Source organism: Thermobia domestica, chromosome 5 (genome assembly GCF_964235325.1).
Source record: "Thermobia domestica chromosome 5, izTheDome1.hap1.1, whole genome shotgun sequence".
Classification (NCBI taxonomy): domain Eukaryota; kingdom Metazoa; phylum Arthropoda; class Insecta; order Zygentoma; family Lepismatidae; genus Thermobia; species Thermobia domestica.
In genome coordinates this window covers 33,624,350-33,638,310 of record NC_137458.1, presented here as the reverse complement: position 1 = coordinate 33,638,310, position 13,961 = coordinate 33,624,350, and the positions used below count along the sequence as shown (strand labels likewise).

Below are 13,961 nucleotides of genomic sequence, written 5' to 3'. Positions count from 1 at the left end.
ATATCCCTCAATTATTTTTACCTTTGTACACAGAAATGCCCCATTCACAACGTAAACTGCCGTAAAAACCCACACTCTTACAAATCGATCGGGGTATAACTTGTTTCAGCGTTGCACTGGCGCAAAGTGTTTCAGGACAAGCAAAAAGCTAGCCAAAAACCCAATGTTTGAAAATTGCGTCAGAAAGACACTGGTTTAGTGTGCGGGTTACGAAATATCCATAGCTTACTATATACAAACAATGAACACGAGTAACGTGTAATGTGTGAGTTAGAAAGGGCGAAAGTTAACCATTGTGAACACGTCTGTAAAATAGCTGCCAAACAGAGTATATGTCATTCAAATTCATGGCCTGGTATGTGAGAAAATGTGGTTACAAGAAATATTTGTTGTATATGGCACCAACATAGATCTCAAGCACTGCAACTGTCCAAAATGGCTATGCAGTATCTTCCATATCTACGTTTCCTCGAACAAAATATGTTAATGTCACAAAATCTAATTTGCTTTAGGAAAAGGTCCACAAAACTACAGAGATTTAGTATAGTGCCAATCGTTCCCCAGCAGAGTTCTTGAAATGGCCTGAAAGAATAATCCATGATGAATTATTTTTTAGGAAGATTAGGTGCGAATACGTGCGAATTCGTGAAATACGTGTTCCTTTGTGACTGTGTGTTGTGAGAGGACGCTGAAATTAATAATTCCTACTTTCTACTTACAGGATATCTATAGTTCATAATGAAGCTGAGACGCATTCAGCTCTATGAGAAAATGAGAGAAATGAAAGGACGTTGTCAAAGGGAGCAAACACAGCATGTTCATGCCTGGGTTTTGACGCAATTGGACCTTGGTGATCACTCAGCCCACCTTAGTGAAAACATTCGACGAACTGTTTTCAGGTTTTGCACCCACGTGTACCAAAAATTATATAAGAATGGCAGAAGTCATGACAACTTTCTGAAGAAACATACAGAATGGCTTGATGGAGAACTATATTTAAATCCCAGAGGCAGAAGAAACGTCGACCAAATCCTGACGGTCGTCCATCGAAGGATTTCAGAGAATCTATTGACAGAACTAAATGGAGAAAAGCGCAAGTTTTACGCACACCTGCAAGTACATCTGAACTGGCTTTTGCTGCCAAAACGAGCCTTCGAGCATCAAGACAACACGATGCAGCAAACGTACGTCGTGAGGTGACAGAAACAACTTGGACTAGAGTTCGTAAGATGAGACAAGCGTTTATGAGCGAAAAGGATCAGAACATTTTACCCAAACCGTACACCAAAGGAGAGGCGCTTGTATTGTTTCTTGATGCTAGGTTAACCAGAAGCCAATACAACTTTCTAGGTCTTGATGCCAAAACACACAAAGCAGACATAACCAAGTTGTCACCAAAAGAAAATTTATTACCCGTCAGATGAGAGAATTACTGTTTCAGATGTCAGTGATCAAACTAAATTGCAGGCTTTATTGTACAAAAAAGTTGAACGTCTCCTGATGGCTAATGATTACAAGGTCAGCTGTGTTCCCAGCGAGAAATCTAATTTCGTGATCTTAATATCTAATTTGGGTTGTGATGGAAGTACAGGTCACAGTGTACAGGTCATAGCAAGACATGACATGTTTTGAGGAAGACCTGCTTACGTGGCAAGTCGACTAGTTATAAGCGAGGAAATTGTAATGTAGCAGAATCCTCGAACGTCATCACGAGATACTACTGCCCCATAAGATTTCGGTTTTGCAAAGGTACGTAAAATATGACAATTCGTGCAGTCGAGTGCATCGACCAGCAGATTCAAGATCTTCACCCCATCAACTGTGAACATCAATGAAACCCAATTCACTGTGCATCACGAGCTGATTCTCACTATGGTAGATGGAAAAGTGTATTATGCACTCATGAACAACAAATCTCCTCAAAAGTGTTATATTTGCAAAACATCTCCCAAAGAAATGAACGACTTAGAGAGTTTCTATGAAAGACATAGACGCATCCATATTTCGCTTTGGATTGTCAGTATTACATACATACATATGATTTTTTGAATGCCTCCTCCAATATTGCATATAGACTCGATTTCAAGGCATGACAAATTCAAAACAAGCACAAGAAACTATTGAAATCACGAAAACATGAAATTCGGAAGCAGTTTAGAGAAAAATAGGCCTTAATGTGATAGATCCAAAGCAGAAGGTAGTGGAACAAGCACCGCTAGGAGATGTTTTGCGGACTCACACCAATCTTCGCAAATAATGAGGATTCTGAACAACTGATTACTAGTTTTTCGGTGATCTGTAATCAACTCTGGACTTGATGTTGATCCCAACGTTTTTGACAGTTATGTGCTAGAGACAGAAAAACTGCTCATCTTCAAAGTTGGTTTTCTATATATCTGCCAGTGTCCATAAAATTCTTGCTCATGGATCGGCTGTGATGCAGAATGCCATTTTACCAATAGGCCAGCTTTCTGAAGAGGCACAAGAAGGACGGAGTAAAGACTTACGAACATTTTGGAAAGATCACTTACGCAAATTCTCTCGCACTATTACGAATCATTATATGCTGCATATCCTTCTTGTTACTTCTGACCCCTTTCTTTCGCGTATTAGGCACCTGGCTACCAGGATGAACAGACACTGTTTGTCACACGAAGGACGACTGCTGTTAATGACGTCGGAGCGTAGAGGGAAAGGAGCCCGAGTCCAGCGACCAAAATAATGAAGGCATCCCATTTTCATTCAGCCTTATTGACAGTGGCAGTGATGATTGACGTTCAAATATGGTTGACAAAATCAATTCTCGTTTTTCATTTGTGTGTGTGAGTATAATGAAGACTCGTATGTGTGAGTGTAGTGCAGATTTGTATGTGTGAGTGTACTGATGTAATGCATACTAATACGCAGTACTTTATCAGTGTTTAAAACATTTCATACTAACTCTTTCCTGCAGATAAGTGTCTAGTGCAACCGAACGATGAACGTGTTCGTTAATTCTTAGTACTATATATATATATATATATATATATATATATATATATATATATATATATATATATATATATATATATATATAATTTTTACATATTTGGGATATTAGAAGCATTTTGCACATTGTTATAAACAATTATAGGTTTTGGCCAGGTTTTTGCTCATCCTGAACCACTGTTTGAAGGTTTGTTCTATGGTGTTTTAAAGAGATCCCATGGATGTCTGTAACTATACACAGGTGCTAAAGGATTAAGGATCCCAGGACCCAGGTGTTGCACTTATATGTTGAGCAACAATTATCTTTTGATACTAGAAACCCTACGGAATGTTACTAACATAGTGGTGAAAATTCCCCAGGAAAGGAGTTATCACCCCCTTGGCCTATAATGTTCATTTGTTCCTATTTTTTTCACATTTTTATATAGTACTTCCAGCTTTCACCCATTTCGTCTCTTACACAAAATTTTGAGGGACGCTTCCCTCATGTTGCCCATGTAATGGGCCACCATGGAAGTCACCTTCACCTTCGCGTTCTGGAATGGCACCATAGGTAGCGTTGATAACAGTCTGTTCAAACAGATCTATGCAGCACAACACCAATATTATCAGGAGGATAAAACTCAGATAGCCGCTGAATGTTGGGTTTTAAGTACGCTTCCAGTTGGTAAAAGGCGATAATATATATCATCAATATGCAGGCCTTCAGTAATCACTGGAACATGATCGCTGCAGCAGAGATTTGAAAGCACTTTCCAAGGGAAGAAACACTAGTCGGGATAGGTCATTGCCCAAGTATGTACGAGATCCATTAGAAAAGTTACAAGACCTCCCATCATTAGGACGAACATCCTACCCTCATCTAGGAATTCGGTCACCTGACAGCCACGATATTCAGTGCAGATACAGCTCTATTGGTGATGGTACTTTCCCCTCTACCCCCCTTTAACATCAAATTTGCAAGGTTTTTGATTATCGCCCATATCTCCGCTATTATTAATCCGATCTTCAAACTCTTTTTGCAGTTTTCTTCCTTGAACTACCGTCTAAACAAAGTCATTCCTAACAATTTTCGCTAGGTCTAATACTTTAAGAGATATTCGTAGAAATGTGTAAAATATTACATTTTTATATGAATTTTTCCGGTTTTTTTTTGTTTTTTTTATATATATATTTTAACTTTTGTGTATTCGATGATTTGTAGAAACACTTCATAGAAAAGTTGTAGATCGCTTCTTTAGCTTTAAAACGGTGTGTATGTATGTTAATATATTTAGAGATATGGGAACGTGTAAAAGGGCCAAACTGTTTTCCTGATGTAAACAACCAATGTGAATTCAATGGACTCACTGTTGAAACATATTATCAGACCTTACATTGTGTTGCAAAGTGTTATTTCGTATAATATTTTTAAATGTTTCTTACAGAACATGTAAGTATAACAAAAACGTGTTCCTATAGTGTGTACAATCGCATCAGTGTTGCCATCTGATGTAAAATTTTGGTGGAACAAATAACAAGATAGTTTAATCGAACATTTTAACCCTTTCAGACCTGATTTTTTGTTTACTCTCCGGTGTTATTGTTATTTTGAATTATTATTCTTTATGACTTACCAAATGAAATACAACCGTCAATTTGTTTGCGGATGTCATATTTAGAGAATTATGGACGAAACATTTTGCGTGCGTTAGGGTTGAAATACGTATGTAAAATAAAAATGGGATTAATCGAACACATCATTGTGACCTATATAGTTTAGAAACTCAAAATACATCACTAAAACAAAAAGAGAATTTATTGCAAATAGCTTGTTTCGCCAAGAATAAAACAGCCTACGTGGGTGAGCTTTGTCCATTGTGATAACTCCTGCAAGTAGTCTACAAGAAATGTGCATTGCTTCCTCACAACAGATTAAAACACCACAGAAATAGTGGAAAGTGATTTAGAAAAGTTCAAAGAATTCTGACATAAAAACCCAGCCATTTAGAATCCTCCAGAGTAATTATATTAAGCTTAAATTTTAATGTACACAAATGTGACCACCAGGTCTGAAAGGGTTAAAAGAAAACATTTTTTTTAAACTACACAATTATAAAGAAACATCTTTCACAAGCTGCTGTAAGCTTTTAGAAACAATACAAGTAATATGATTGCCGGTTTAGAAAGATCTTGTACTCTTCTGAAACTACAAAAGGACATACTTCATTTCACGTGTTTGTTGATTTGCATAATAGAAACTTCAGAACAAACATGATTTTGGCAAGTCGGGCAAGTTTCCCTTTCCATACGTTCTTTCCAAACATCACAGAAGTAACACTTTTTTATTTATTTCTCCAACTACTTTGCTAACATGCATTACATCACTATGTTTCAACTCAGCAACAGCAGACTGGATTGATTTCTGAAAACCTACAGCACTTTTATTGTCAATATGTTGCTGGATGAGACTTTCTGGGATTGCAGTCATGAAGTCTTTTCTGGAAGTCTTCCGATCAGAATGTAATATACTCCAGACAATATAGGCGGCAATAGTACACACATCAAGTATATTCATGAAAAAAGCAAATGACCGTCTGTTGGTCTTTCTTTTGAGTGAATATTCATGGATGAATTGGTCCAACATGTCTACACCTCCTTTAGTCTCATTATAATTTAACACTATGTCTGGTTTTCTTGCTTTTGTTACGTAAACGTCTCTAGAATGGTGCATGCTGGAGAGAAGAATTATAGATCTGTTCCTCTTAGGGACATAAAATACAAATGAAAAATCTTTCTGGAAACCAAATATTGGTGACTCCTTTTCGTTCCTTTTGCTTGGCAAAAATTCAGGTGGAACGAAGCTCTTTTTTGTTTATCACTGTTCCCACTAGCGCAAGACCATTGCGAAGCAGTGTGTTGGCGAGATCAAAATGTGTGAAATATTTATTAATGTGATATTTGTTTTACTCTGAAAATGAGGCTCCGCCAAGTGCAAGGTCACATTTTGTCCCACGTTTTTAGTTGTTGTGTTATTTTCTTTCCTAATATAAGATATACCATACAAAGTGTAGCATGGTTTCGAATCTACTAGCTACCATATTTTCATCCCATAGTTATCAGGTTTGGACGGCATTTTTTGCGTAAATTGACACCTACCTGGGAATGGAACAAGCTGTTTCGTCAACAGTCAAATTTACCCCTGTCTCGTGGTGCTTTCTTAAACATTGTTTCATTCTTTCCCAAACGTCAAGTATTAGCGACAGTTCATCTTTGATTCTTCTGTCACTTCTTGTTGTTTTGCCATTATATCGGATGAATATGCACAAATACTTGAACCTGTTTTTACTGATATATTGGTGGTCAAATTTTTGTCCCATAGCACTTTTATGTTCAGATCTTTGGCTTTGAGATGACCAGCAATATGCAATAGTCCAAGGAAACACTTCAATTCTCTCTCATCGGCCGCCTTCTACTGATTCTGCATGTTGCGTCTTCTGTGTTCAAGTACCGCTTCTTCGTTGGTATACTGAACAATAGTCTTGAATAAATAATAAGAGAGCGTCTAAGGGATTTTCGACTGTTTTATTAGGAGAAAGGATAACCTTATTGACTTTTCTCCTAATGATGGCCTGAGATTTCGTCTTCTGTGGTCCAGGAGGTTCAGAAAACCAGGTGGTTTCATCCTTCTCATGGAAAATCTTTTCATTAGTTCTGTACTAATTCCCAACACCTTCATTCCCAGAATCACTAATCATATCAGAAACTTCTGACGCTTCACTTTCCCAATCACTTCCGCTATCTTCAAATTCCCTGCACACAATAAAATCATCTTCATCCTTCAACAACTAGCAAGTTATTTCATCACACCGCACAGTATAAGAAGAAGCTGTCATTTCTGCACTTCCACTAACACTGACATACACTAACAGTTCCACTACCTGCACCACAAGAACCAACTCAGAATAACGTGCCATTTAATTAATATTTTAAGAAAAATTATATATATATTTTTTTTACCACCGGGAACTCAAATATATAACACAAATTAGTAACGAGTCCATTGGACTCAACTTGGCCTTTTGTGTTACGAAATAACAAATACATTTTCTAAAAGTATAATAGTGTATATTTCTTCAATTCCGAATTGTATTCACACTTTGCATTACCTACCGATTGCACATCTATAAAGAGATATCTATTTAGCAACAAATAATTTCCAGCCGAATAAAGACTATACGTAGTGAGTTCATTGGTCTCACGTTGGCCGTTTAGGGGTCAAGAGAGCGAAGTGCGTGTTCACCAGTACCAAACACACTGGTGCCGAACAGCCGCTCCCTGCGAATTGTTTAGTCGACTTAAATGTCAACATAATAGTGAAGTGTTTCGTATGGTTTGCATCTTTCGTTCGAAGTGGTGATGTTCTATTATTTTGGTCCCGTTTGTGCTCATTAGGACAACCCATGGTTAGTTAATATTTTTACTGAAATAGAATTTTCGGTAAGTAAGTATAGACTTTAGACGTACCTTATACTTAAATGTGATTTTTAAGTTAAAATCTCTTATTTATCCAATGTTCAAAGTCTATTTAATTTAATTTTGTTTAGCAAATCGGAGCTCTTGAAAACGGGCCTATTGTTAGAGCTCTATACGAAGGTCAAAATAGTATATTTAGCAAAAGTAAATGTACCAATTAGTTTCTTACATCTAAACTGAACTTTGTGAATTAAATTACGTCTCCTAACATTGAAATTCCATTGTTATTATGGAAACTTTGGACCATTTTAATTTACCACAAGTAATACGCAGAAAATTTAATGTTTTTTAAATTATCGAGTCAAATATTAAGATAGAACTTCCAAGTACATTCGTATTGTGAAAAGGAGCCAGAGTTACTTCCGTGAAGTTTCGGGAGAACAAACAAAAAGAAATTACTCAAAAACAGCAAGGATATGAAATGTAGTTTTCTGATTCTGTGTTCTCTATTACCGCACGTGTTTAATATATATTGAGCAGTATCTGAATTTTTCGAATTTCTAAAGGCAATAAGAGGAAATTGCTGTATGCCCCCCCTTTTAAGGGCGTAAACACGAAAGTTCATTTTCCTTACGGGAGATTCAATGTTAAATTTTGGAAGCAGTTTTCTCCCTTTTGGGGGCAAGAGGCGTAAAAAGGTACTGGGTAATGTGTTACTAAAATCCTAAAATTTATTTTCGGAATGCCAGTAAGCGTCAGATTAATCACGAATGTCACAGAATGAATGCTCCAATGCTCCTTACATTTAAGAGTGACTGATAATGGGGTTATAGCCCACTTTCAAAAATAAAAAAAAAAACTCGCCATAAATATCCATAGTAGGGACATACAAGAAGAAGGTCTCTTTTGTCAATTAACGTGAAATTTTGGCGTGATTGTAGCAATAGAATATGCATTTTTCAAATGTGGAATGTTAATTTGGTAACGCACCGCCTTAGGGGGCACAGGGGGCGAAGCATTAGACGAGGATCTTCATAAAATTCAAAATTCTGTTTCGGAAATGTCAGTGAGCGTCAGATTTTTCACAACTGTCACATAATTAACATTCTAATGCTCTTTGCCCGTGCCAGTGACTTACATGGGGCTATAGCCCCCAATTCAAAAATAAAAAAGTCACCATAAATATCCTTAGTAAGGGCATAAAAGAAGAAGGTATTTTTTTGTCAATTAATGTTATATTTGGCTTCGTTGTAGCAAAAAGATATGCGTCCTTCTATTTAACAGATTTACGCATTTTACGAGTTATCAGCATTTAAAAAAAAAGAAACACTTATTTCAGTTGAAACATGCAGATAACATTTTAGCATATATGACAATTGAAGGGAAAAGATAATCATATAGGGTGTGCATATCCATTATATAGTCCTGTGATTTTGTCCTTTGGATTTTGTCCTCCTCACAATTTTCCTTGCATTTTGACAGCTTGGATTTGGTTCCCGAGCTCGTTACTACAGCCATTTTTTTTTTTTACACGAGTTCCGATCTGGATACAAACACGGTAGGAGTCAAGCTTTTTGCTGCTGTATTTCCATAAAAATTTACTCCTCGCATAGAATTCCCTGTCTCCAAATATTAGGCAGAACGGAATTCCCGTTCTGCCTACAGGTAAGATCATTTAAAATATTTTCTGTTAGGGGGTGTAGATAAATCACTGCTCCTACTACTCCTACTTCTACTCTTTGTACTACTACTACTAGTACTACTACTTTTCGTTGTGATATTAGTGATTTGTGTCCCCCTAGTACAGGTTGTTTCTTGTAGAAGACCTGTTAAAGTGAACCTGCACCGGAGAATGCAAGAGCACACCTCGAAAATGATTGCTGAAGCTACAGAAAGTGACACCAAAGAGAAAGAAGTATGTTTTTTTTTAATGAATTTCTGAGTGCATCCGTATAGTAAAACTGCACGTATTCTTCGTCACCTGTACTTGCTGTCCGCATCACTTTATGTTTCCAGCAAGTTAATTACAATGGGGGGCAAGGGTTTGACTTCATGCCACCGGATATTCACTGCAATAGTTCTCACTATCTTGTGTATGTTGTGTCTATCATATACGGCAATAGTTCACTAATTTTCCATATGTCATTTCATGTCTCACTCTTCTTTTGTGCAACGTTCATGTCTTTAGTCTTTAGCTGGGTTTTATTTATAAGTTCTCTCCACCACACTGTCACTATCTTAATCACTAGCTTCGTCTCTTCTCCTATAGGAGAAACAAAGATTTCATTTCTGTGTATGGTTCTATCCTTAGGGAGCTCGGGTTTATAGGAGGAGGGTAATTAGAGAGAAATTCCGTTTTTGCGGTGTAATAAAAGCTACATATAAAACGAAACATTAAAGTTAACAGTTTTTAATCAGTGTTGCCAACTAAGGATGCTAAATATCAAAATTTATACGGGCTCTATAACAGTAACAAAGAAACTGAGACGAATGAGGCGGTATATACAGTATCTAATGTAACTTAATGTCGCACTCTACGACCATGATATGATGCATTTCAGACAAATAGGAACAAAGTCACAAGAAGTTGAAAATTTACTTTTCTTATGCAAACTTGAGGCCCTATTTCGAAAAAAGTGCTAGGACAAGCATCATATATAACTAGTTACATGGTTTTCTATTGAGAAAGTAATCATATTATTGTTTACATCAATTTAATATACTAAACCGTTTATGAGATATGGTAGGTCTAAACAAAAATATCGGCAAATTTGGCAACGTTGCTTAAAAGTATTGTAAATACACCTAAAAATACTATCGCTGTAATTTTATGCGTTGATGCAAAGGAAAGTAACAGTCATTTTTAAAATTCCTTACAAATTCGTTATTTTAAGCAGTGTTCCAAACAGCCAATATTTATAACATCTTTGGAATGTTAGAAGAAGTCAAATTTCTGTGAAAGACATTATGATTACTTGTCTGTTGGAAACCATGCAACTCCATAGATACGATGCATAACAAAGCATTTTTCCGAAACAAAGCCGGCATTAAAATATTCTTCAATTTCTTGTAACTTCAATCCTCCTTATCCGAAATGCATCTCATCATTGTCATATATCTGACACAAAGTTACTTTCGATATGCACCGCCTCGTTTCTTTCAGTTGCTGTATTACTGTTATAGAACCCTTCTAAATTTGGATATTTGTGATTCTGTAGCCAAGGGCGCCCATCAGTGGGGCAAGGTGGGGCGCTCGCCCCCTAGAGGATATTGTACTTCAGAATTTCGAAAACCCTATAGAATTGTTAGTAACCCTATATACATTTTTTACATTAGTTACAGCAAAATTTGAAACCATATTTGAAACGTAATTTACACTTGCCCATTTGGAAACAACAACCTGGGCGCCCTTGTCTGTTGCATGTTTAGTTGGGAACAATGAATGAAACGTGTAATATTTTAATGTTTCGTTTTACATGAAGGTTTGAAATTTGTAATAACTTGCCGTAAAGCTTCTTGAAAAAATGAAATTTTGTTTAATCTGGTGATATTGTCGAGAATGTCAAACTATTCCGTTTTCTGATATTTGCTTGGTATAAAATTTACAGTTATTTCTGTCACTTAATTTAGAAGTTACAAAAAGATGTCATATTAAGTGGATCACCATGTATATACAAGCTATAAAGAAAAGGTCGTAGCAAGTTTCAGGAGGTGGTCCTTGAGATCTAACGAAGATGGAAAAAAATATTCTCTTGCAGTTTCTCGATTTCAGATTCGGTTTCGGGATATCGGATTAAAATGACGTAGAATAATGAAAGTTAAAGCACTGTGGAAGAGAATATAGGAGCAGAGTACAGTAAGGGGAAACAGTAGCGTAACATTGAGTAGTTTAAATCAGGAAACATAGTGTAGAAGCAGGCAGAGTAAAGTAGAGTTTGGCACGGTTAGGTTTGCGTAGAAAAGAGTACCGAAGGGGTAGGGTTAGAGTAAATTTTTTAAAAAAAATAAGAAAGTAAGCTATAGCTATGTTAACGTAGAGTACGATAGAGACCAGTGGAATAGAGTTAAGTAGGGTAGGATATCATAGAGTTAGATTCATATATAATAGCGTAGAATATACTAATGAAGATTACGTTAGGGTAGAGTAGCGAATATATGTAGAGTAACATACAAGTAGGTTACGATCGAATAGGGAAAGGCACGGTTAGATTAGGATAGGTCCGAATTCCTTCTGTGAAACGTAAACTCTATACATTTCACTCTAAAATTCGCTTATATATTCTTTAACAACGCCGGGATTTTAGTGACGCAAACGATTTTACGATTGCCATTGGCTCAACTTGTTTGAGAAGAGACTGCATACTGGTTTTGCATCTAAACCGATTCAGGCCACGGCATCGTCCCAGTGGTGCGTCCATACAAGAACGTTTGGTATGGTTGGTATGCAGTTAACGAAGATGTTTTCGTACTTTAATGCCAATTTCAGCCCGCAAGGAGAATCCGTACCCTAATGTTATATGTATTCTCTCTCTCTCTGTCTTTTTTTTTTCTTGTTAGGTAGTGCAAGGGAGGGGACAAGTTTCGTTGTTCGTCCGTTTGTAGCAAAATTTTGAAAATTTACCGGGAAAAATGGGATAATTTGCTATTTTGTGTGCTTGATATATAAGGAGAGAGGAACTTACGTTTATTCTCTATTAACAGTTATAAATATGGAACCACTTATCAAACTGAGAGAACTATTTCGCACAAGGTTACCGGATGGTTGGATTGTGAGAAAGTAACAGGCATCTGTTTTCTGAATATGGCTGCATGTGTACACAGACACTCCAGTTGGTATCCTTACGGAGAGACGAGAAATTACACTCTATTTTTTTAAACAAAATAGGTCCAAACTTCCCTAACCTTTAGCTAACCCGACCATACCTTACCCTGCTTACCACTACTTTACTCTACTCTAGTACACCCTTTTAAAGCAGTCTTAAAAATTTATGAGTTTTGAATTTTCGTACGCTTTTTGTCGAAAACCAGGCGGACGACCAATTTGAGAATAAATGCCGAAGGGAGTAGTATGGTACATTGTTGGTCATCATGTAATGTTCCTTACCTTACGTGATGAGGTACTGATAGTGCGTATAACTTAAAGATAACGGATTATCCATTATGTGAGGATAGCCACACCAGAGTTAGCTTATTTATTTCATCATATAATTGTCAAACGTCCAGTATACATTCATAATGTGGTGCTGGTTTAGTTTTGGCGCACCACATTTTGGAAGATTTACAGGTGAAATTGAATACTTTGTATGAAAAGATATATTCATAGGGAACATATTTCTGCAGGCGACAAAATTTTAAATAAAGTAATACACTGCGTTTCAGATTTACAAGTGTATGGTTACTAGTGTAAAATCATTACAAGTGCTTTACGGTGGATAAAATAAGTGAGTGCATATGAAAGATTACTCTATTAGAAGTTATTTTCCGCAGGCGGTGTATTTCTGCACAGTGTACAGAAGCTGTATTTTATGTTTACAAATGGTACGTTACTGGTGTTAGGCCATGACAAGTAGTATTGAAACTCGCATATTTGCCAAAATCCACTCCTTTTTCACTGTCCTCGCTGACGCACCTCTTTCCTTCGGACGCACCCCCGCGTTACCTCGCAGGATCACCAGCTTCACCCTACGCTGGCTCGGTTAGATAGTATTCGTGCTTTTTAGTGGTCACCCAGCACAGGTTGGTTTGTGCATTTGTACTGTAGTTCTTATGTCGTATATCTGAAAACCGTATTTATACGCAAATCGAAAAAGAATTGTAACTTTTCAACAATTTTCTCAGCTGCCACCTTGAATTTTATCTATGGCAAGTGAGATACTTTCATGTCGCCCAGCGCAAATCTTTTAGGAGACAAGAAGTAAATTAGTGAACGAATTATAATTTATCAACAATTATTTCTAGTGGTGCGCCAAAACTACACCTACATACATAATCTTAATTTCTTTACCCAATATACATTTTTCTAATTCATCAAAACATTCTGGAAAGTACTAAAGTAGAAATCATAGAATTTTACTCACCTAGGATCCCTGCTAGCCATACAAATATAAACAATTTAGTTTCTATCTTCATCTTTTCATTTATTTTATTTTATTTATTGAAATAGAAGATAAAGCAAGTATATAAAGTTGCCTAGATTTTCAGATTTCTCAATAAACTCTATTCAGAATAAATTACGCAAAAATAATCTCTGTTAGATGAATATCAGGACTCTTAAAGTGCAAAAATGCATATAATTGTTAAATCTTGTTTCTTTTTCTTCTCTCTTATTTCTTGTATATCTTCAGTGTGATAACTATGTCTCTATCTCCTAAATCAATGAGTTTTTGTATAAGTAATTGTTACGTATTATAATATTTCAGTCAAAAATTTGATGAAAATGATTGGATATCAGTGGCGGCTGGTACTATATGTTGCATAGTTGTGCAACCGGATATTTTTTTTAATACTAAAAATATTTT

General features: G+C 36.4%; 1 protein-coding gene across 1 annotated transcript in view; it reads right to left on the bottom strand.

Moving 5' to 3' along the window:
- The window catches only part of LOC145685844 (uncharacterized), a 112,393-nt gene extending 98,667 nt beyond the window's left edge, over nt 1-13,726 (bottom strand). Inside the window, exon 1 of the mRNA XM_081758466.1 lies at nt 13,521-13,726. Coding sequence (XP_081614592.1) covers nt 13,521-13,572 — 52 coding nt within the window. The 5' untranslated portion in view covers nt 13,573-13,726. The remainder of the gene's footprint in view (nt 1-13,520) is intronic.
- Nucleotides 13,727-13,961: the final 235 nt, after the last annotated feature.